General features: G+C 33.9%; 3 protein-coding genes across 7 annotated transcripts; 1 reads left to right on the top strand and 2 right to left on the bottom strand.

Moving 5' to 3' along the window:
• Nucleotides 1-1,657: 1,657 nt before the first annotated feature.
• Nucleotides 1,658-6,272, top strand: LOC110631158 (two-component response regulator ARR12). 4 transcript variants are annotated; one of them, XR_002490463.2, is made up of 7 exons: nucleotides 1,658-2,229; nucleotides 2,697-2,849; nucleotides 3,045-3,452; nucleotides 3,559-3,635; nucleotides 3,913-5,175; nucleotides 5,815-5,893; nucleotides 6,006-6,272. XR_002490463.2 is itself a non-coding variant. In XM_021778890.2 (6 exons), exons 1-6 carry the CDS (start codon nucleotides 2,094-2,096, stop codon nucleotides 6,063-6,065), a joined length of 2,100 nt encoding a protein of 699 aa, XP_021634582.1. In that variant the 5' UTR covers nucleotides 1,658-2,093; the 3' UTR covers nucleotides 6,066-6,272. The 4 variants fall into 4 exon arrangements, 2 of the variants coding, with proteins under 2 accessions (XP_021634582.1, XP_021634583.1); XR_002490464.2 differs by having other exon boundaries at nucleotides 6,003-6,272; XM_021778890.2 differs by lacking the exon at nucleotides 5,815-5,893 and having other exon boundaries at nucleotides 6,003-6,272.
• A 585-nt stretch (nucleotides 6,273-6,857) lies between these two features.
• On the bottom strand, nucleotides 6,858-11,363 carry LOC110599920 (calmodulin-binding protein 60 E). Of its 2 annotated transcripts, XM_021736540.2 has the most exons (7): nucleotides 10,887-11,363; nucleotides 10,484-10,559; nucleotides 10,139-10,197; nucleotides 9,470-9,960; nucleotides 8,470-8,630; nucleotides 8,117-8,320; nucleotides 6,858-7,730 (listed from the first exon to the last, which is right to left on the bottom strand). In XM_021736540.2, exons 1-7 carry the CDS (start codon nucleotides 10,997-10,999, stop codon nucleotides 6,999-7,001), a joined length of 1,836 nt encoding a protein of 611 aa, XP_021592232.1. In that variant the 5' UTR covers nucleotides 11,000-11,363; the 3' UTR covers nucleotides 6,858-6,998. The 2 variants fall into 2 exon arrangements, with proteins under 2 accessions (XP_021592232.1, XP_021592233.1); XM_021736541.2 differs by lacking the exon at nucleotides 10,484-10,559 and having other exon boundaries at nucleotides 10,887-11,004.
• A 280-nt stretch (nucleotides 11,364-11,643) lies between these two features.
• Nucleotides 11,644-20,591, bottom strand: LOC110599921. Its single transcript, XM_021736542.2, has 3 exons — nucleotides 20,237-20,591; nucleotides 12,932-12,955; nucleotides 11,644-12,140 (listed from the first exon to the last, which is right to left on the bottom strand). Exons 1-3 carry the CDS (start codon nucleotides 20,427-20,429, stop codon nucleotides 11,839-11,841), a joined length of 519 nt encoding a protein of 172 aa, XP_021592234.1. The 5' UTR covers nucleotides 20,430-20,591; the 3' UTR covers nucleotides 11,644-11,838.
• Between the last annotated feature and the right edge of the window lie 436 nt (nucleotides 20,592-21,027).

The raw sequence follows: 21,027 nt of genomic DNA, 5'->3' as shown, positions 1-21,027 counted from the left end.
ACTGTTTTAGACAATATAAAAAAAAAAAAGAAAAGAAAAATATGCAACACAAAAGTAGATGATGGGATAATAAGTGGGGTCCTTAATTGAAACTTTAAACTTTAATTAATCCCTATTAGGCAAAAAAAAAAAAAAATTTGTAATGTATCACTTTCACCCATTTCTCTTATTACTACAAATTAATACTAAAAATACAAAGGTGTGAACAATGTGGAAATTGACTCATGTCTCCTTTTCCTCGGTGTGAAGGGATAATATTTATCCGTAGGAGAAAATAATTTATATTTTATATTTAAAAAATATTTTTTAATAAAATAATTTATTTTTTATTATTTAATTTTAATTTTAAAAATAAAATATATTAATAAATTAATATAAAGAGATTATAATAAAAATTTTAAAGAATAGAAAATAACTCAATTTTTTTAAAAAATATTTTATTTTTTTAATTAAAAAATTATTTTTTATTGACTAAATTTTTTTTGAATGCTCTAAAAGTAAAAAAATATATAAAAAATATTTTTTATAAAATAAATAAAATTTTAATTAATGAATAAATATGTTAATTAGTGCAAATATTTCTCATTTTTCACATGTGCAAAATATGAAAGTAACATAAATGTGCATGAATTATTTCACTTTTCTTTCATAGACAATAATAATAAAAAATTAATAGCTAATTAACGATAATTTTATCGGTTTCTCATTATTTTTATTTATTTATTTTGAAATATCCAGTTTATTTTATAATTTATCAGTTGTATTTAAAATTTATATTTTATTTAAATTAAAAAATAATAAATTAATATTAATTTTAATTTTAAGAGTTTCTTATTTTTCATACGTAATTACTCATTTTAGATGAAAAGTAATAACAAAAAATTAATTATTTTAGTAAATTTTTTTTATGAGCCCTCAAATTAAGCAAGAAGACAAATTTGCACCTATTTAAATGGCCTAATAAATAAAATTAAAAATAAAAATTAAAGGTTAAATTGTGGTAAACACATTAATTATTAATTAATAATTACCTAATAAGCCTACTCTCTAATCACAGGATCTTTCAAGATCATCAGAAGGAATTCTTTCAAGAAATTGTAATTTCGATTTAGGAAAAAAAAATCAGAAAATCATAATCATTTAAAGACCTAAATAATTACTAGATACTCATTGGATTTTTACCTTTTAATTTCCCAATTTTAAATTTTCATCCAATCACTTAACCATTATAGTGATTTATTGTTTTTTATTATTTTCTGTATTTATTTTTTAATTTAAAAAATGAAAATTCACACTGAAAGATCAGTACCCATCAGAACTTAATGGACCCTCACCTTTTATCACCGTACAAATTTTGCATCAAAAGCACACTTATGTGATGGGAACAATCATTAATTGACAATTTTGGCTTTAAATAAAAACCATCGGGAGGGCCCACACTCACAGTACAAATGAAAACAGATTATATTGGTGAACATATACAAGGTGTTATGCACATGATGCACAGAGAATCATTTCTTGAAGGTCTACTGGTTTCATATGGAGACAGAGGAGAGAGAAAATGAAAGAAAAAGAAAGAAAGTCTCCATTATCATTATATAAATCATAAAACAATGCAAGGGAAAGAAAAAGGCTTTTGTGTTCTGTTTGGAAGAAGGGAAAGGAAAAGCTAAAGACAAATACAGAGGAGAGAGACAGAGACAGAGACAGAGACCGAGAGAGAGAGAGATTGAACAAAAAAAAAAAGATTTATATTTTGTTGGGGTTGAAATCTCCTTTCACTCTCTTCTGGCCATCACTATCATTGTCCATTGTACAGCCTTTTCTTTCTTTCTTTCTTTTTTTTTTACTTGCTCCCATTCTCTTTCTTTCTCTGTTTCTTTGTTCTCTTTCAGTTCCGCTTCCGTTGAATCTTTCTCTCTTTCTTTCTCTTTTTTGTCATCTCGGTTTTGTTGGAAAGGCTTAATAGCTTAAGCCACACGAGTCTTGATTTCAATATTGTGGGAAAAGTCTGTTTCTTTTTGTTTTGTTTCTTGGGTTTGTGATCTCTGTTTCTTTTTGTTTTCTGGGTGTTTTGAGTTGTTTGATTCACAATGACTGTGGAGGACAAAAGGAGTGGTTCAGTCAATGAAGATAAGTTTCCTGTGGGTATGCGCATTCTAGCTGTTGATGATGACCCAATTTGCCTTAAAGTTTTAGAGAATCTGCTTCGGAAATGCCAGTATCAGGGTATATTTTCTGTTTCATTCTATGTCTCACGTTTGTGAATTAGTTCTTCCCTTGATATGGGAACGTGGCTCCAATTTTTTCTTCTTCTTTTTGTTGATTTGATCTTTAAAATCAAACTCACATGGAATACTGGATACTTTGCCAAGGTGCTCTGTTTCATCTGTCACTGTATAAATTCTAAATGTCTAATTCTACAATTCTTTTGATTCAAATCTTAATTTTGTGTCTTGTAATTGTTGGGTTTTCAATCCTCTTGTTGTTATTAGCAAATTTAGGATTTTGGTTTGATTTTGATTTTTTGTGTATATTTGTTTGGTTCCTCCTAGAAACTTGAACATTTGGTTTTATGATTTTTCATTTTGGTCCATGTAAATTGATCTATAATTATAATGAGTTGTGAGTTTTGACTATGGACATTCTTTCAAGGTTTGGTTTCTTTTTCTCATTGGACATCAATGATTCTGCAGTTACAACTACTAATCAAGCAATCACAGCTCTGAAAATGCTTAGAGAGAACAGAAACAAGTATGACTTGGTTATCAGCGATGTTAATATGCCTGACATGGATGGCTTTAAGCTACTTGAGCTTGTGGGGCTTGAAATGGACCTACCTGTTATCAGTAAGCAGGGACACTTTTCTTTGTAATAGTGAATTATAGTTATTGTCTTTCTTTCTCAATTTATGATTATTGATGTCAAATGTGAGAGAATCTTGATTAAAATCACCTTAATTTTCTTGGGATTTCATGAAATTTTCTTTTAAACAATGGATGGATTATATTGAACATAGCTGCTTCCCGTGAATTTTATTACAGTGTTATCAGCACATAGTGACAAGGAGCTTGTATATAAGGGTGTCACACATGGCGCTGTTGACTACTTGCTAAAGCCTGTGAGAATTGAGGAACTCAAGAACATATGGCAACATGTGATTAGAAGAAAAAAATTACAACCCAAGGACCAAAACAGGTCTCCAAATCAAGCCGACAAATCTCTTGATGGAGCAGGAGAAGGTGGACAAGGAGTATCTTCAAGCAGTAGCGCTGATCAGAATGGAAAAGTGAATCGGAAAAGAAAGGACCAAGATGAAGAAGACGAAGAAGAAGGTGAAGAGAATTTACATGACAATGAGGAACCAGGAACTCAGAAGAAGCCCCGAGTTGTTTGGTCTGTGGAGCTGCATAGGAAGTTTGTTGCAGCTGTGAATCAATTGGGTCTTGACAGTGAGTTCCTTTACATAGAAGACTTGAATTTACATTTCTGTAGCAGTGACTCCTTTTCCTTGTTTCTTTTGTCTATACATTCACTTTTTACTTGAATCAATTGCAGAAGCTGTTCCGAAGAAAATTCTTGACCTTATGAATGTGGAAGGGCTTACAAGGGAAAATGTGGCAAGCCATCTCCAGGTTCTAAATTTACCCATTTGCTTCTTCTCCATAAAACCTTAGAAATGTCATGCATATGATTGACTTAATAGTTACTGATCCAAGAATATAAAGGTAACCATAATCCATTTGTTATGTCTCAAATCTGGTAATATCTCAAGGATTATGCAAAATAATTGAATATCAGCCTCACTGTTTGTATTTAAATCTTAGATAGTTAATGATTAATCTGGCAGTAAAAGTGAATTTGGATCTACAATATTTGGAAGAGAACTTATTGTTTTCCATTTTATCACAGAAATATAGGCTTTATCTGAAAAGAATCAGTAGTGTAGCATCCCAGCAAGCCAACATGGTTGCTGCATTTGGGGGTAAAGATTCTTCTTATTTGCGCATGGGTTCACTGGATGGATTTGGAGATTTTCGCACCTTGAGTGGACCGGGAAGGCTTTCAAGCACATCCATATCATCATATCCTGCTGGGGGTATGCTTGGCAGATTGAACTCCCCTGCTGGTCTAACGTTGCGAGGTATAGCTTCTTCTGGTCTTCTCCAGTCAGGTCATTCCCAAACCCTGAATACTTCTGCTAATACTCTCGGAAAGCTTCATCAGCCGGCTCTTTTGCCTGCGAGTCAAGGCACTAATCTGTTTCAAGGTGTTCCATTGTCAGTGGAGCCCAATCAGCTGCAGGGAAAATCCAGTACCCTCATTGGAGATTTTAATCGCAGCGATGATGCAGCAGGCTTTACACTTGCAACTAGCTTCTCAGATGCCAGAACCACTGTTGGTAGCTTGAATAATACTGTGTCCACTCCCACAAGTAACCCACTGATGCTACAAGTAAACCCTCAACAAAGTCAAAATAGGGGAGCATTTGCAACTCAATCTTCTTTAAGTGTCCCTCCATTGTATCAGGAGTCTTTTGATGTTGGTGTTCATGGTACTTCAAATTTTCTGGATCATAGTAGATGTACTGAAAATTGGCAGGGAGCAGTTCAATTGTCCAAATTTCAGACAAATTCTTTGCCTTTGAGTGAACCATTTAGTCATGATCCATTATCCAATAGTAACTTAAGAGACAATATTTCATCCACCAGCTCCCAGATTGGTAACAGCCCGAATGACTTTTCTTCTTCCAATATGCTTGCCACACCTTTAGATTCCAGAGTAGACATGCAAGGGCAAACAGACTTGATTGGTAACGTTGTTCAGAACCTGAATTTTAATTCAAGACAGAGGTGGGAAGATCATAGTCAGGATTATAACCCCAACCTAATCAACTCATTTGGCAACGCAAACTCAATGGTATCTAGCAATGGTGTTGTGGTTTCATGGAATCAAGGTGTGGAGCAAAGAAAGAAGTTTGATATGCCATTGGCGGGCCAATTAAACAATGTAACTCCATCTATTTTCCAGCATGCCGAGGTTGAGAAATCTGCCTTAGACCCAAAAATGAGGCCCAATGAGAACTATCTTTTGGAGCAGACAAAGTCTCAGAATGGTTTTGCTCAAAACAACTATGATTCTTTGGATGACATAATGAATGCGATGATCAAACGGGTATGATCCCTTCTTGCTAATTGTCTGAGTCACATTTTTTACTGTATTCCTTTTGCTGTTTTAGTCATAGAGTTTAGTTTGTTGTTGACCATTAACTCTTCAAAATGATGCAAAACAAAAATTTGTTAATTGAGCCTTTAATCTTCTAAATAACTATACTGGAAATTATCAAATTTTTGTACTTAAATCCACACAGCATTATAAAGTTTGTTATTGCTGCTGTTGTTATCCCTTTAATCTATTACTTCTGCTTCTTGAAAATAAAGAAAATCGTAATTACTCGGTTTTAATCCGTTGCACTCTACATGGCTGCTTTAGTTTTGATGATTCATTTTGCTAGTTTGCGCTTTGTTCTAGCAACTTGTATTTGAGTATGATTTCTGTCAGTCTTGCAATTAAGTATTCTTTCTTTAAGGTGCAAGTAGGCAGAATCACATTAACATTGAGACTCCTCTCTTTAAAATATAATTTTTTGGCATGAATCCTGTTTAGGAGCAGATACTAAAAAGGTTTGGCGATTCAAGGGAGTTCGCTTTGGTTATGGTGATATAAAAGAGAGCATTGAATAATTAAATTTCAATATCCAAAACAACAAATGTTATGATTAAATTATAAAAGAAAAGCTTGTCTCTCTTGCAGAGTCTGTAATATAACATTTCGGACTCGACCTTCTGCCTTCTGAGCCACTGCAACTTACCTACTGATAAGCTTCTTTCATGTCTGTAACACGAGTTGTTTCGTTCATGTCTCCTCTTTTACTCATTTATGAAGAATAATGCTTTCCTTGTGCAACTCTTGATCATTGTGTGACACTTGTGTATTTGAAGCAGGAGCAAAATGAGTCAATGCTAATGGATGGAGAGTTTGGATTTGATGCATACTATAGCTGATTTGTGGAGAAACAGGGTAGCCAAAACACCAAACTCCTCTTCTCAAGGAATTTGTATCATCTTGTAATCTATATTCTAACTTTCTTTTAACCACATCTTCCCTTTTGCTGCCCTCTTCTCAATCTACTTTCTTCTTCTTTCTTTGTTATTCTCTGATGCTATAGTTAATTATTGCTTAATAGTGATAGTATAATTCCTAGTTTCCAATTTCTTTCTTCATCTTCTTTTATTTCTGTTGATAAATGGAGTTGGCATTCTGACAGAGAAGGAAGAGAGGGACATTGAGTGGATTTTGAGGGCAATAATGTCATTTCAATTAATTGACTCAACATTTATATTTGAATATAATTTTAATCAATTTTTAAAATTAAAATTGAATATAAGTAATTTACACTTTCAACAGTGATAAATTTTATTTTATAATAATAATTATAAATATTTTAAAATAAATATATTATTTAATTTAAAATAATAATATATACAAAATAATTAAAAATAATATATATTATAAAACCTTCCATAATTGCTACAAAATAAAATAATTTACTAAGTTATAAAATACATATTTAATAATTAAATTATTATTATTTTTAAAATTAAATATATCAATAACTATATTTAAGCATGTATTAATATTATTTTTATATGTATAATTAATTTATATTTAAAAAATAATAAAATATTATATTTCTCATATAATTTAAACTCTCATTTTTTTAATTTTTAAAATTTAATTAAAATTATATTTATATGTAAACTTTGGCTCATTCTATCTAAATTTAAAACGTTGAATTAAAATGCAAAATATTCAAATATTCATCCATATCTTCTCAAAAATCATAGGATCATTAGGGAATTCAAATGAATCTAGAAACGTACAATCTCAGTAAAGTTAACACTTAAGTTAACAATTAGATTCATATTACACTCAACTCAATCAAGCTCAGCTAGCTGAGCTCTCCTCTCTGCAGCTCTCTTCCTTGTAAATATCCCCCAGCGCAAAGCAGCTTTCAGCTTAAGCCATCCCACAACAGCCTTCCCTGAGCCCCTGCCGTGGTCCCGTGTGTATGCTTGATCCATCTGAGGCTCATATGCTTGAATACTATAAGAATAACAAGCCTCATCAGGATGACCTAAACCATTTCCAATCCCAACTCCAACACCCACACTGAACGTTTTCAGAAGTCTCTGCATGTCATTACTCTCCAACATCTCTGAACTCCTGACCCGGATTTCCTCAGCAAAAAAGTCTTCCAATCCCTGCCCGTTTCTCGGTCGACACCAGTCTCCTGCAAAACAAGCACCACCTCCAGGAGTTCCAAGTGAAACATGATCTATGCCACCACTAGCTAAAGCTGCTTGTTGATTATTTAGTGTCATGACTGCATTTTGATCAGAGCTTACAAGTGGGAATTCAATCAACTGAGGAATTGTTGTGTGGTTATTTACAGATTGGATTTGTGAACGTTGTTCGGATGATATGTATTGCTGCTGCCTGTTGTTAGAAGTGATGTAGTGAGTTGTGTCATGGTTGTCAACTAAGGGTGCAACTGAGGTTCTCTTTCCATTCCTAGTGGTAGTTAGTGTGTTCAGGACTTTGCCATCATATTCTATAACTTGATGCCAATTTTCATATGCTCGCCTGACCAAAGTATCTACTGATATCTGCAAGAAAATTCAAAAGCCGTTTTACTGGTAAATAAAGGTGACACAATTCTTCACTTCCTAAGTTTGTAGTTTCATGCTGCAGAAGGCGAGTTTCGTTCCAATGTGCAAAGGAAAGAAACATCTGATTTATATCAATCTTTATCCGACAAATAAGCTATCAAACCATAGGATCCTGATGGTCTGTTAATCAAACACTGCAATATACAAACTGTCCAAGGATCCTGATGGTCCAGTTGTTCCTTGATGTCTAATTTCAGAATCATGTTTTTAGATATTTGAACACCAGAATTGTTAATTTGTTCATTTGGTAAATTATGTTTCAAACTGAAAACATACGCTGTGTTGTATGATACTGCTGGGATTTCTGAATGTAGGCAACTCACTTTTTGATTATGGTGAAGTGATTCCAAAGGGAGAAACTGCCCATCAGTAATAAGGCCTTGGAGTTCATAAATATGGTTGAAAACAACACCAGCCCTATGAGTTGCATTTGAGTAGTAAATGTAAAGCTTCTCCCCCAAGACACAGGTCTTAGCATGCTCCACAGTATTCTCCCACATTCTATTGGACATTCCACTTCCAAGTATCTGTATTGTGAACATCAAAATGGAAAGCAGAAAACGAAATAAATCAGTAAGTAAATAAGGAATATGAAAGGAATAGAAACTTGTAATTGCATTTTATGGAAAAAAAAAAAAGAAAAGATAAGAGGGAAGGTTGAAAAATGAATTATTACATTTCTCAATTTCTGTGCATCTCGGACAAGAAGCCTAAGAAAGTCTTCAACTGTTACAATTTGAGCCTTCACCAGTTTTTTGTGCAGAGCTCCATCCTTTGCAATTCTATCCAATCTCCAGATTTCATCATGTAAAGCAGGTGGATAGTGTTTCTTGTATACTGCAATTACACCAGAAATGTCAGTACAACAACTTGCTTGAGTCGAATTTCATCTGAATTATATTGCAATATAGACTTGGTAATGCCAGCATGGCAACTCACTATGGGAGTCAACATAAACCAGAGAAAGCATAAATATTATTGTTTAGTTAAACTAGAGTTTTTGCATTGCATTTTGAGGTGAACAAGAAAATAACCGTTTAATCCCACATGTTGTGGAAAGGGGTAATGTGCCCCTTATACGGGTCATAGGCACTCCTCTCTCTTGAGCTAGCTTTTGGGGTCCTCACATCCGATATTGGACCTCCTATAAATATGTCACGCACCAGTAAAATTTTAAGCATGAGGAGTGTGTTGAATCCCATCGGGTGAGGGGTGTTTTGAATCCCATCGGTTGTAGAAAGGGTAACGTGACCCTTATATGGGCCATAGGCACTCTCCCTCTTGAGCTAGCTTTTGGGTTTCAACCTCATTTAATAAGGCAAAGGATTCAATCTTGGAAGATTGCAAAGCGAACTACAAATCTCCTGATGTTATACAACCCATCATAAACCAGCATTCTCAACATACATTGGAGGACTGATAGCTTCAATAGACTGTTCATTTCTCATAAAATAGCAAATAAGCTTCTGACTACATTGTGGTCTAAGGATCTTGTTAAAAGTTCATCTTTGCATCCTATGAAGAAATGCCCTTTTAAATTTAAGGTGTTACTGTATTAGGTTCTACCATTGTTATGCGTGATTCTCATGCAACTACTTAGTAGTCCTATCCAAGTAGGATAGCAGTGAACAATACTTAGCTTATCAATCACAAACCAGAACATGTGGAAAACTCACATTCTCCCCGGTGATCTTTAACAGCAAACGCCTCTGTTTTAGCCTCACGAACATGTATACCTTCACAATAACCAGAAGCAACCTTAACACCAAGCCTGAACTTTCTGCTCCTTATCCAGCTAGAATTATCAGTAAAAGAAAGTTCTCCAAGAGTTCCTACCCCTTCCTCTAGAGTCACTTGCAGATCCCCAGTCAGAAGAGGCCTTTTCCCTTCACGCTCTTTTACTTTGTAGCCTTCAAAATGTTCTGCTGTCCAATCTTCATCAGCCTCCTCATTGAAGTCACCTTCAAGAACCACAACATTTAGTTTGGCACCTGATTCTGGTCCAGTTTGCACGACACATCCTGTGCTAGCATCCAGCAGGACAACATGGATAGCTGCACCTTGTTCCCCCTCAACCTTCCCGCATGTGAATAGGTGAGGAGGCATCCTTGTTCTGAAATGAAGCTGTAGATTTCTTCCTTCTGGCCCTTCTATATTTGGTGGGGACCTGACATAAGTAGAAACGCAATTACTGATGTCAAATATTTCAAGCTATTGCCTATTCCCCATGGAAATATTCAAAAGTTCCCGAGTTTCGTAACTTTTTCACAAACATATTAACAAGAAACATACATGTTAAGATGAATGAGGAATATATTTATTCTAAAATTAATTTAGGAGCTTACCTTGCAGCTAATTTAGCATGTCCCATTCTTGTTAAAGCAAGCTCGACTTCTTCACTAACCTGTTCATTCATTTAAATTCCCATAATCAACCAAAGAATAAGATTCCAGAATTGAAATCAGAGAGGACATTGAGCCATAATAATGCCTTTGATAAATAGAACCAACAGCTAGAACAATATTGGATGAAAAGAAAACATGCAGTCTAGTAGTTACAAACATAAAGCAGCAGCAGTAGAATTATTATACCATTGAATGTTTCACTACAATGTCAATAATCATTGTTCTCTCATCTAGCCCAGAATTATTGCGATATCAAATTAATAGAACAAAGAATTTATGTCTCACAATTCTGCGAAGTAGAGGCTCCAAAGATGAGCAAAGTCTTTGCAAACTGTCCAGCTTCAAAGCTTCCACAATAACACTGCATGCAGATTAATGCACATATCATTGAATGGTCTCACAAGCTTGCCACAGAACACTTGCACAAAGTGGAGACCAGGCAAACAAACTGAAATAAAGGCGATTTAATATGACCTTGAACTTTGAAACAATCCTTCAAAACTCAATTTGGATGGTAGTTTCAATTAACAAAATTTAATCACAACACAAGCAAATGTTTCAAGCTAGGAAAAAAACCAGTACCAAATCACAAAGTGCTTAAACCATTAACCAGTAATAACAAGAAGAATCATATAAGGAACACCCATCAAGAAAATTAATAACACGATGTATAAAAAGGAAAAGGAACCTTGCTAAAGCCGGCATTTTCGCCTTCTTTGAATCAGGCAAGTGATGACCTTCATCTTCAACACTTTGCTCATAACCCCTTTTCTCTGCTTTCCTGCCTCTTGAATTTTCCATTTATAGAAAAACTGGAAAAATCACCAAGTTTGTCTTAAATATACTCCAAGAAACTTCACAGAGGAACACCAGACAAGGAGCATTACCAGTGCACTGAAATTTCTACAGAAAACTGAAAATTTCAGGCTCCAAAAAAACAGAAAACTGTCTTTGATGACAAATTTAGGATCTGGGTTACTCTAAAGATGGTGTGATAGGTCAGTTTGGATAGATGCAAATCAAATTTGGTATATTTTAATGGTGTAAGATCTAAAAGACATCATAAAAATGGTTCCTTTTTCTTACATTATAGTAAGAGCGAGATCAGTCACAGCTGTATTTGCATGAACCTTGAAAGTCTATGAAACCGCGTTTGTTGGTATATTGCAAGACACGCAGAGTCTCCGTCGATTTATCTCATCTGTTGGCGTTGGAGGCGGTGATGGCATTTGCATTTGACCATTTTTGCTTGTTGCAAAATAAGCCGGAAAGTCAAATGCTGGCGATGTCATGTTTGGGTCCCACTTTATTTATTAGATCAGTCTTGAAACAATTTTTTCTATCTTCATACCATAAATTGCGGAAGAAAGAAAAAAAAATATTTAATTTTTATAATATATAATATAATATTTATTATTATGATGTTCAATTAATTAATAAGGATATAATTCAAGCAATGCTGCTTCAGCTTAAAGATCTAAAAGATGTCAATTACAGCTAAAATATTATGAGTACATGTATAATTTGCTTTCCTTCAGAACACAAACAATTTACTAATCATTTTCTTAGCTAACACAAGCAATCTGCTTGCCTCCTATATAAATACCTCCTATTTCAACTCAGTTTTACAAACCCATTAATCATTCTCCTTCCCAACCAAGTCGGCGAGCCCGTTGCTCCCACAAGGAAGTAACTTTCCTCTCCCTTATCAGCAATGCCTCAGCCTGCTCCCTAGCTGCTTCACATGTTTCTGTGGCAGTATTACATTTTTCTGCTTCTCTTTGGTACTGGGAAGCTACCCTTTTCGCTTCCGCAAAAGTTATGTTCATGTGGTGTGCGTGTTCTTCTGCAACAGCCTCTTGTAATTTCAATTCCTCTGTTAGGAGGTCAACAAACTGCTTCTCCATCTCTGTCTTCAGATCAGGATCATCACTTCCACAATCTGTAATTTCACCATATTTTTAGTTACTATACCAATGAGATCATGACTCAACTTTTCATAATTCGGAAGAGTAGCGGTAACAAAGCACAACAATGAGGAAGAAGGGTTACTGAATAGCACCACAGGAAGCTTTGTTGACTCAGAATTTTTTGCCAAAACATCTTATCTATGACCATCTATAGTTCTTTTTCTTTTTCTTTTTATTGTTGATTGACATTAATTTGGAATGCCATTGCACATTCAATCATGTGATAACTAAGTTAAATGATAGAAGAATAACCAAATCAAACTCACAAGAATTAGATAAGTACATTTAACATAAAGTTTTTTAGGCCTTCTACTCACCCATGATGCACTTAAAAGCATGACCCATGCAGTGAGTTAATAATCTCATCACAGCATGCTTGCTCAAATTATTTGAAAATTATTGTATGATTAACTTGTAGGAAAACCAAAGAATTACAACAGGGGACAGATTTTCCACTTCCCTCACTGAGAAAAAGCCCATTTAATTATTCACACATTTGGCAGTTGGATGGTGGAGATTCCTGGTTATATAAGTTTCAAATGCATTTACAGGAAAGCATAAAACACATTAACATATGTGATGCGTGCACCCGTGCTCGCATCAATATGTAAGTCACCAGTATTGCAGTATGAGCACCTTGTTTATGTGTTTGTGTAAGGGGAAGAGAGAGAGAGAGAGAGAGAGATGAAAGTCAACAAATTTGTCATATAAGAAATGGCGAAAAGGTTGATCACCAAGATGAGTTAATAGAGTGAGTTCTAACCTGTGACTGAGAGATTGGCCAACCCTGCAAACATAAAACAAATAACAAAGAAAGCAAATATTAGCACATTTTTTCAAAAAAATTTTCTCAAACTTCAACCATTGAGCAAGCATAAGCTAATAAATATTAACAGGTCCACAAAAACATCCTGATTTGTAAGCAACTTCCAATTTAACTGGAGATTTTCTATCCTGGTATGAAGTCGTACACCAATTAAACACAAACTGATGCATGGTCATATGTACCAAAAAACATTTGAAAAGAAAAAAGAAGAAAGGAAAAGAAACATAAAGCTAACTTCTCAAACAAAACACAAAAGCAATAATTCTCTCTGCAAATAGATGGCCTTTGTTCTACACCAAATTGAATAATAGAGTGATCCAAATATTCACACATAAATGGATCTCCCATTAAGGTCTCTAGCCAGGAAATGCTTCCTTACCCAATTTCTATTTTCTGTCTCCCATTTAGCTAAAACAGCCAAATGGACAAGTTTCTTTAAAAAAGCCAATAAGAAAAAACTCATAAAATCACCTTTGAGTTTTATTCCATCATCAAACAAAATCAAGAACAAGTGCCCTAATCGCAGCACCATTGCTTAAAGCAAAAACAAATTTTATGCATACATATATATATATATATATATGTATATATACCAACAAAATGTATGGACCGTTTACCAAATGATGATTCAGATTTTAAGCCTTCGACAGTACGTGGCATTGTAACCCAGGTTTCTTCTACGGCACAACAATTGCCGGATTGAAGAGGTCTGGTTTTCCAGCCTTTATACCACGAAAGTAACTAAATTTTACCAAACAAATTTCTGATGTGGAAGATCAGCCTGAGCCGCAACCACAGAGCATACTTAAATAACAAATTTTTAAAAATTTTAAAGGTTAGGGCTCCTGCAACCTTAACCTGGGATCCCCAGAGTTAAGTCAGATTGTGGGGGGAGAAAAAAAAGGTGCCGTTAACACGGGCTTATACAAGTAGCAGAAATAATTAATACAGAAATAAAACTTACTATATTTAAATAACACTTCAAACTTTACAAAACTTCTGAGAATATTTTAAGAGGAAGTTTACAGAGAATAAGTGAAGAGAGAATATAGAGAGAATGGGGTTACAAGTGTATGCCTTCACAAAGGGAGAGGCTCCCTTATATAGAAAATTCTGAGCTTTTACTGTTGATTCACGAGAACCTTACTGTTGGTTCACTCGGATTTTACTGTTCATGAATAGTGACTTGTCTGCCACTTTGTCTGATACTTTTTACTGTTGATAAATAGTCTGTCTGCCACTTCTTTGTCTTTTACTCTTTTCCACCGAAATTCTGATGCCATTCTTTACTCTGAGTCTGACGATGAGGTGTCCTTCTTTTTCTTACTCTTCCGTTTTAATTTTTCTTCCTTTTCCTTTTTCTTTTTACCTTATCCTTTGCCTGTTTTACTTCGGATTTTTACTGGCGGTAGAATTCCATAGCAATCGTCTTCATTACTGTCATAGTGTGAAGATGTCGAGTTTTTATCGGAGGATGACGTACTTGATGACGCTGTCGACTCCGCCTCTGAGCTTGACTGCTTTTTAGTCTTTCTTCTGCCAACTTTCTTTTTTATTTACTGGAGGATTTTACTGATGATTCCCTGCTGGAAGATTGTTTGTCTTCCGGTTTTACTGATGCTCCCGAGCTAAGCTGATTGAACATTTTCTGACAAATCAGCTTATATTCTTCAGGTGTTTTAGCTGCGGCTAACATGGCCTGGCATTGAGCCTTTTGGGCTCCAAATGTGGGCTCTCCTTGCATTGTCAATTTACCAGCATATGAGGTTTCAGGAAATTGGGCCTTTTTAATGATCCATTGTTTTACTGTTTCTTCCGTGGTCGGGTTTCTGAAAGATCCCCACCATTTTATCTTGTGCTTCTTTACTATAACAGGGATATTTAATTCTGTCACATATTGAAAATCAAAATACCATTGATATACCCAAGGTAAAAAGAAGTTTAGACAAAAATACATCAAAGGTGGTATACACTTTTCATTCTGAGGTGGTCTATAATTAGTTTTAAAATATTGATATATATGAAGTAATTCCTAGGATAAAATATCTTCGGTAATACCTCTAGATTGCCACCATATAAAAAACCAATTTGGGAACTTGGTGACAGTTTTAATGGTTTGTTGATCAAAATAAATTAACCATGAATGGGTTGTTGTGGGATTTTGAATACTAAAAATATTAGTCCAAACATCAACATAATTATATGACGTAGAATATCTTTTTAATTTTTTAAATGCAATCTCAGTATATAAACTTGGCGCAGGCCAATCCTTAGGATGCATAACACTCTTTATTTGAATAGAAGAATAAGCTATTATTTCTTTATGATTTTTATCAAAATTATGCTTGACTTTAACAGATCCAGTTTCTTCCAAAATACTTTGATAATAATCCTGAGGTTTTAAAATATTTTTTGGAGTGAAATACCAAATCTGAGGATAATATTTTCTGATTACTTCCCATGGGTTTATATTATTAAAACCGTGTTCAACTTCAATTTCAAAAGCAGGTTTTAAATACCATTTGTAAAATCCAGTATTATACCCATGAGATGATTGGATTTTTGGCAAACCCACAGCCTTCAACGGATTTGATAAGTCTTTACTGTCTACCGTTTGAGACAGACTAGCCGTACCATAAGCGGGTACGATCGCTTTAGATTTAGAAGCCATACCTGTTTCTCCTGAAGAGGAGGCCATACCTTGAAGGGCTTTAATCACTTCCGGTGATTGGATCAGTTCTTCAATCTATTTTTTAATTTCTTCTTGGGTTTTATCAGATGTTTGGGGTTTTAAGGAGGTTTTACTGGGTTCAGGGGTTTTAGCCATGGTTTTACTGATTCTTTCTGATTGTTCAGAAAGAGCTTTAGTAGGAGAGCTGGAACTGGACTTTATCTCTTTTCCTTTATTCTTCCCATTTTTCTGTAAAAATTCTCTTGTTAGAAAATCTGGGATATTATTTTTACTTCCTTTAATATATTCAATATCAAAATAAAAAATACTTAAAAGCGCTTGCCATCTAGCAAAAATCTGTTTAGAGCCAAGATTTTTAACATCTTTTTGCAAAACATCCTTTGCAGATTTACAATCAATTCTTACCAAAAACTTCTGATTTAATAAATCAGACTGAAACTTATTTATGCATGCCACAATACTTAAGATTTCTTTTTTAATAGTCGAGTAATTTAATTGTGCTGAATTCCAATGTCCTGAAGTGAATTGGATTATACATTCTTTACCATTTATTCTTTGTTTTAAAACGCCTCCATATCCTATATCTGATGCATCCGTCTCAACTATCTTAAAGGCTATAGGATTGGGGATATATAAACATGTAATTTCTTTTACCAAAGATTTTATATACTTTATAATGCTGGTATGTTCTTCAGTCCATGGACCAGCATTTTTCTTAAGTCTATCATGCAAAGGTTTTATCATTCTGTTTAAATTTGGGTAAAAATCTATAACATAATTTAAACAGAATGATAAAACCTTTGCATGATAGACTTAAGAAAAATGCTGGTCCATGGACTGAAGAACATACCAGCATTATAAAGTATATAAAATCTTTGGTAAAAGAAATTCCATGTTTATATATCCCCAATCCTATAGCCTTTAAGATAGTTGAGACGGATGCATCAGATATAGGATATGGAGGCGTTTTAAAACAAAGAATAAATGGTAAAGAATGTATAATCCAATTCACTTCAGGACATTGGAATTCAGCACAATTAAATTACTCGACTATTAAAAAAGAAATCTTAAGTATTGTGGTATGCATAAATAAGTTTCAGTCTGATTTATTAAATCAGAAGTTTTTGGTAAGAATTGATTGTAAATCTGCAAATGATGTTTTGCAAAAAGATGTTAAAAATCTTGCCTCTAAACAGATTTTTGCTAGATGGCAAGCGCTTTTAAGTATTTTTGATTTTGATATTGAATATATTAAAGGAAGTAAAAATAATATCCGAGAATTTTTACAGAAAAATGGGAAGAAAGAAGAATAAAGGAAAAGAGATAAAGTCCAGTTCCAGCTCTCCTACTAAAGCTCTTTCTGAACAATCAGAAAGAATCAGTAAAACCATGGCTAAAACCCCTGAACCCAGTAAAACCTCCTTAAAACCCCAAACATCTGATAAAACCCAAGAAGAAATTAAAAAATAGATTGAAGAACTGATCCAATCACCGGAAGTGATTAAAGCCCTTCAAGGTATGGCCTCCTCTTCAGGAGAAACAGGTATGGCTTCTAAATCTAAAGCGATCGTACCCGCTTATGGTACGGCTAGTCTGTCTCAAACGGTAGACAGTAAAGACTTATCAAATCCGTTGAAGGCTGTGGGTTTGCCAAAAATCCAATCATCTCATGGGTATAACACTGGATTTTACAAATGGTATTTAAAACCTGCTTTTGAAATTGAAGTTGAACACGGTTTTAATAATATAAACCCATGGGAAGTAATCAGAAAATATTATCCTGAGAATTGGTATTTCACTCCAAAAAATATTTTAAAACCTCAGGATTATTATCAAAGTATTTTGGAAGAAACTGGATCTGTTAAAGTCAAGCATAATTTTGATAAAAATCATAAAGAAATAATAGCTTATTCTTCTATTCAAATAAAGAGTGTTATGCATCCTAAGGATTGGCCTGCGCCAAGTTTATAAACTGAGATTGCATTTAAAAAATTAAAAAGATATTCTACGTCATATAATTATTTTGATTATGTTGATGCTTGGACTAATATTTTTAGTATTCAAAATCCCACAACAACCCATTCATGGTTAATTTATTTGATCAACAAACCATTAAAACTGTCACCAAGTTCCCAAATTGGTTTTTTATATGGTGGCAATCTAGAGGTATTACCGAAGATATTTTATCCCAGGAATTACTTCATATATATCAATATTTTAAAACTAATTATAGACTACCTCAGAATGAAAAGTATATACCACCTTTGATGTATTTTTGTCTAAACTTCTTTTTACCTTGGGTATATCAATGGTATTTTGATTTTCAATATGTGACAGAATTAAATATCCCTGTTATAGTAAAGAAGCACAAGATAAAATGGTGGGGATCTTTCAGAAACCCGACCACGGAAGAAACAGTAAAACAATGGATCATTAAAAAGGCCCAATTTCCTGAAACCTCATATGCTGGTAAATTGACAATGCAAGGAGAGCCCACATTTGGAGCCCAAAAGGCTCAATGCCAGGCCATGTTAGCCGCAGCTAAAACACCTGAAGAATATAAGCTGATTTGTCAGAAAATGTTCAATCAGTTTAGCTCGGGAGCATCAGTAAAACCGGAAGACAAACAATCTTTCAGCAGGGAATCATCAGTAAAATCCTCCAGTAAATCAAAAATAAAAAAAAAAAAGTTGGCAGAAGAAAGACTAAAAAGCAGTCAAGCTCAGAGGCGGAGTCAACAGCGTCATCAAGTACGTCATCCTCCGATAAAAACTCGACATCTTCACACTATGACAGTAATGAAGACGATTGCTATGGAATTCTACCGCCAGTAAAAATCCGAAGTAAAACGGGCAAAGGATAAGGTAAAAAGACAGCAAAAGTAAAAAAGGAAAAGGAAGAAAAATTAAAACGGAAGAGTAAGAAAAAGAAGGACACCTCATCGTCCTCGTCAGACTCAGAGTAAAGAATGGCATCAGAATTTCGGTGGAAAAGAGTAAAAGACAAAGAAGTGGCAGACAGACTATTTATCAACAGTAAAAAGTATCAGACAAAGTGGCAGACAAGGCACTATTCATGAATAGTGAACCAACGGTAAGGTTCTCGTGAATCAACAGTAAAAGCTCAGAATTTTCTATATAAGGGAGTCTCTCCCCTTGTGAAGGCATACACTTGTAACCCCATTCTCTCTATATTCTCTCTTCACTTCTTCTCTGTAAACTTCCTCTTAAAATATTCTCAAAAGTTTTGTAAAGTTTGAAGTGTTATTTAAATATAGTAAGTTTTATTTCTGTATTAATTATTTCTGCTACTTGTATAAGCCTGTGTTAACGGCACCTTTCTTTTCTCCCCCCACAATCTGACTTAACTCTGGGGATCCCAGGTTAAGGTTGCAGGAGCCCTAGCCTTTAAAATTTTTAAAAATTTGTTATTTAAGTATGCTCTGTGGTTGCGGCTCAGGCTGATCTTCCACATCAGAAATTTGTTTCATATATATATATATATATATTCAAACTGAAGTTTAATTGACAATGAACTAAATCAAGAACAGGGACAAGTTGAACCAGCAATAGGATGCAACAAATTTTCCAAAGAGATCTAAGCCACAAAATTTCGCATAAAGAACTATGAAAGAAAGAACTTTGTAAAGCAAAACTTCCTGATGAATCTATTTAAGAAGAAACAATAGTCACTATATGACCATTGGCTTTTTGACAGTAAACAGGTTTGAAATATTTCTAATGAACAGGCTTGGCTCTTCAAATATTTTAGCAGCAATCAGCCATGGTAAGGAATAAACCAAGAACAAGGTTATTCTCAGTTTGGGTCACAAACAAAATGCACGTACCATAAGAGGTGAACAATAGATCTTTCCATAACAAAGAAACTAAGTGCATAGTTAATAGGATTAATCAAGTTATATTCATGAAGGGCTTCAAGTACAGAAACAATGCGTATTGATGAATGTAGAAGACAGACAATAATGGTAAAATTTCAACATAACAAGTAACAAAGACTCATTTATACTGAGATCATATAAAATAAAGTATAAGGCCAGATCTTGCTGATTTAATCCATATCAAAGCAAGTTAATCAAATTTGCAACACTCAAAAGCATTATATCGTTTTCTCCAGACAAAATAGTTACACAGACAAAAAAGATATAGAAACAGAAATCTAAAAGCATCTACAGAAACAATTCCAAGACTCAAAAAGGAAAACCAAGCAGCCATAGTTTCACTCCAGAAATATAGATAAGTGGGTTTCATCTTGTCGGCAGTTTGCTCAGACCAAATTAAAAAAGTTTCCAGAGAAAAAAAAAACCTTGAAATTAATGAAGTGGGTAACCTAAATTACGGCCAAAAGAACATATAGCTTCCACTAACAAAGAAAGAGAGCTCAGAATCCAAAATTAGGAATACTAATAGATCAAAACCTCAAATTGATGAAAAGGGTAACCATTAATTGAACTCATAGCGAACAATCAATTAAAAAAAAGAAACAAAACAACCCAGATGCACAAAAAGAAAGATACAGAATTAGAGCGATACCAGGAGCAATCTTGAGAAGGGACAAAGGAGGAGGACAATCACAGATGCAAGGAGGACAAGAAATTTTGGAACCAGATTGTCCAATTGTTTTCTTAAATCTCCAATAAAGAGCAGGGCCACAGACAGCCAAAGCTGAAACAACTGCAAATATGACCAAACAACATCTCAAACAAGCCCCTGATCTCCTTGACATTGCTGCTTGTTTCTCTCTCAGTGTAAGCTATGTATCTGAACTCTGTATGACTGTATCTAGCTTTGGAGCTTCGGAGTTTGGTGGACTTAGCGTCTCTATATTCGAAGATAGCGAGTGAGAGATCTAGTGGGAATGCATTCATGGATAGTTACGGATGAATCTACCACACTGTTGGCTTCTGTTATTGCTCAAATTACTTGGGTTAGTAAGATTAGTCAGTGTAAACAAAAAAAAAAAATTAATAAATAATATTATTTATATATTACAAAATTTAAAAATATATTAAAATCAATAATAAATAGTACTATAATCAGCAGCTTCAATTTTCTACATAATTAAATTTAAATTTAAATTTATTTTTAGAAGTAATTTAAAAAATTTCTTCCGATTTAAATTATAATATTTATAGTAATAAAATTACTTAAATAAAATAATCCATAAAAATATATTCATTTTGATATATTAAACTTTATAAAATAACAGATAGAAAAATTTATATACTTTTAGGATATAAATGATTCATTAATTTAAGTCAACACACTAATAAAATAAATTATTGACATTAAAAGAACAAAAATTAATTAATTATTCAAAGGCA

This window comes from Manihot esculenta, chromosome 14 (assembly GCF_001659605.2).
Source record: "Manihot esculenta cultivar AM560-2 chromosome 14, M.esculenta_v8, whole genome shotgun sequence".
Taxonomy (NCBI): Eukaryota; Viridiplantae; Streptophyta; class Magnoliopsida; order Malpighiales; family Euphorbiaceae; genus Manihot; species Manihot esculenta.
This window is presented reverse-complemented; position numbering and strand designations above follow the sequence as displayed.

Bases quoted from the DNA above. Each gene is read 5' to 3' on its own strand.
- LOC110631158 (XM_021778890.2), top strand. From the start codon at position 2,094: ATGACTGTGGAGGACAAAAGGAGTGGTTCAGTCAATGAAGATAAGTTT. The intron at 2,850-3,044 runs GTAAGCAGGGAC...ATTTTATTACAG, and splicing joins AATGGACCTACCTGTTATCA to TGTTATCAGCACATAGTGAC. The intron at 5,176-6,002 runs GTATGATCCCTT...GTGTATTTGAAG, and splicing joins TGAATGCGATGATCAAACGG to CAGGAGCAAAATGAGTCAAT.
- LOC110599920 (XM_021736540.2), bottom strand. From the start codon at position 10,999: ATGGAAAATTCAAGAGGCAGGAAAGCAGAGAAAAGGGGTTATGAGCAA. The intron at 10,560-10,886 runs GTTCCTTTTCCT...ATCTGCATGCAG, and splicing joins AAAATGCCGGCTTTAGCAAG to TGTTATTGTGGAAGCTTTGA. The intron at 8,321-8,469 runs GTAATAATTCAT...TTCACAATACAG, and splicing joins ATGCACAGAAATTGAGAAAT to ATACTTGGAAGTGGAATGTC.
- LOC110599921 (XM_021736542.2), bottom strand. From the start codon at position 20,429: ATGTCAAGGAGATCAGGGGCTTGTTTGAGATGTTGTTTGGTCATATTT. The intron at 12,956-20,236 runs GTATCGCTCTAA...TTATGTTTGCAG, and splicing joins CCTTCTCAAGATTGCTCCTG to GGTTGGCCAATCTCTCAGTC. The intron at 12,141-12,931 runs GTTAGAACTCAC...GTGAAATTACAG, and splicing joins GGCCAATCTCTCAGTCACAG to ATTGTGGAAGTGATGATCCT.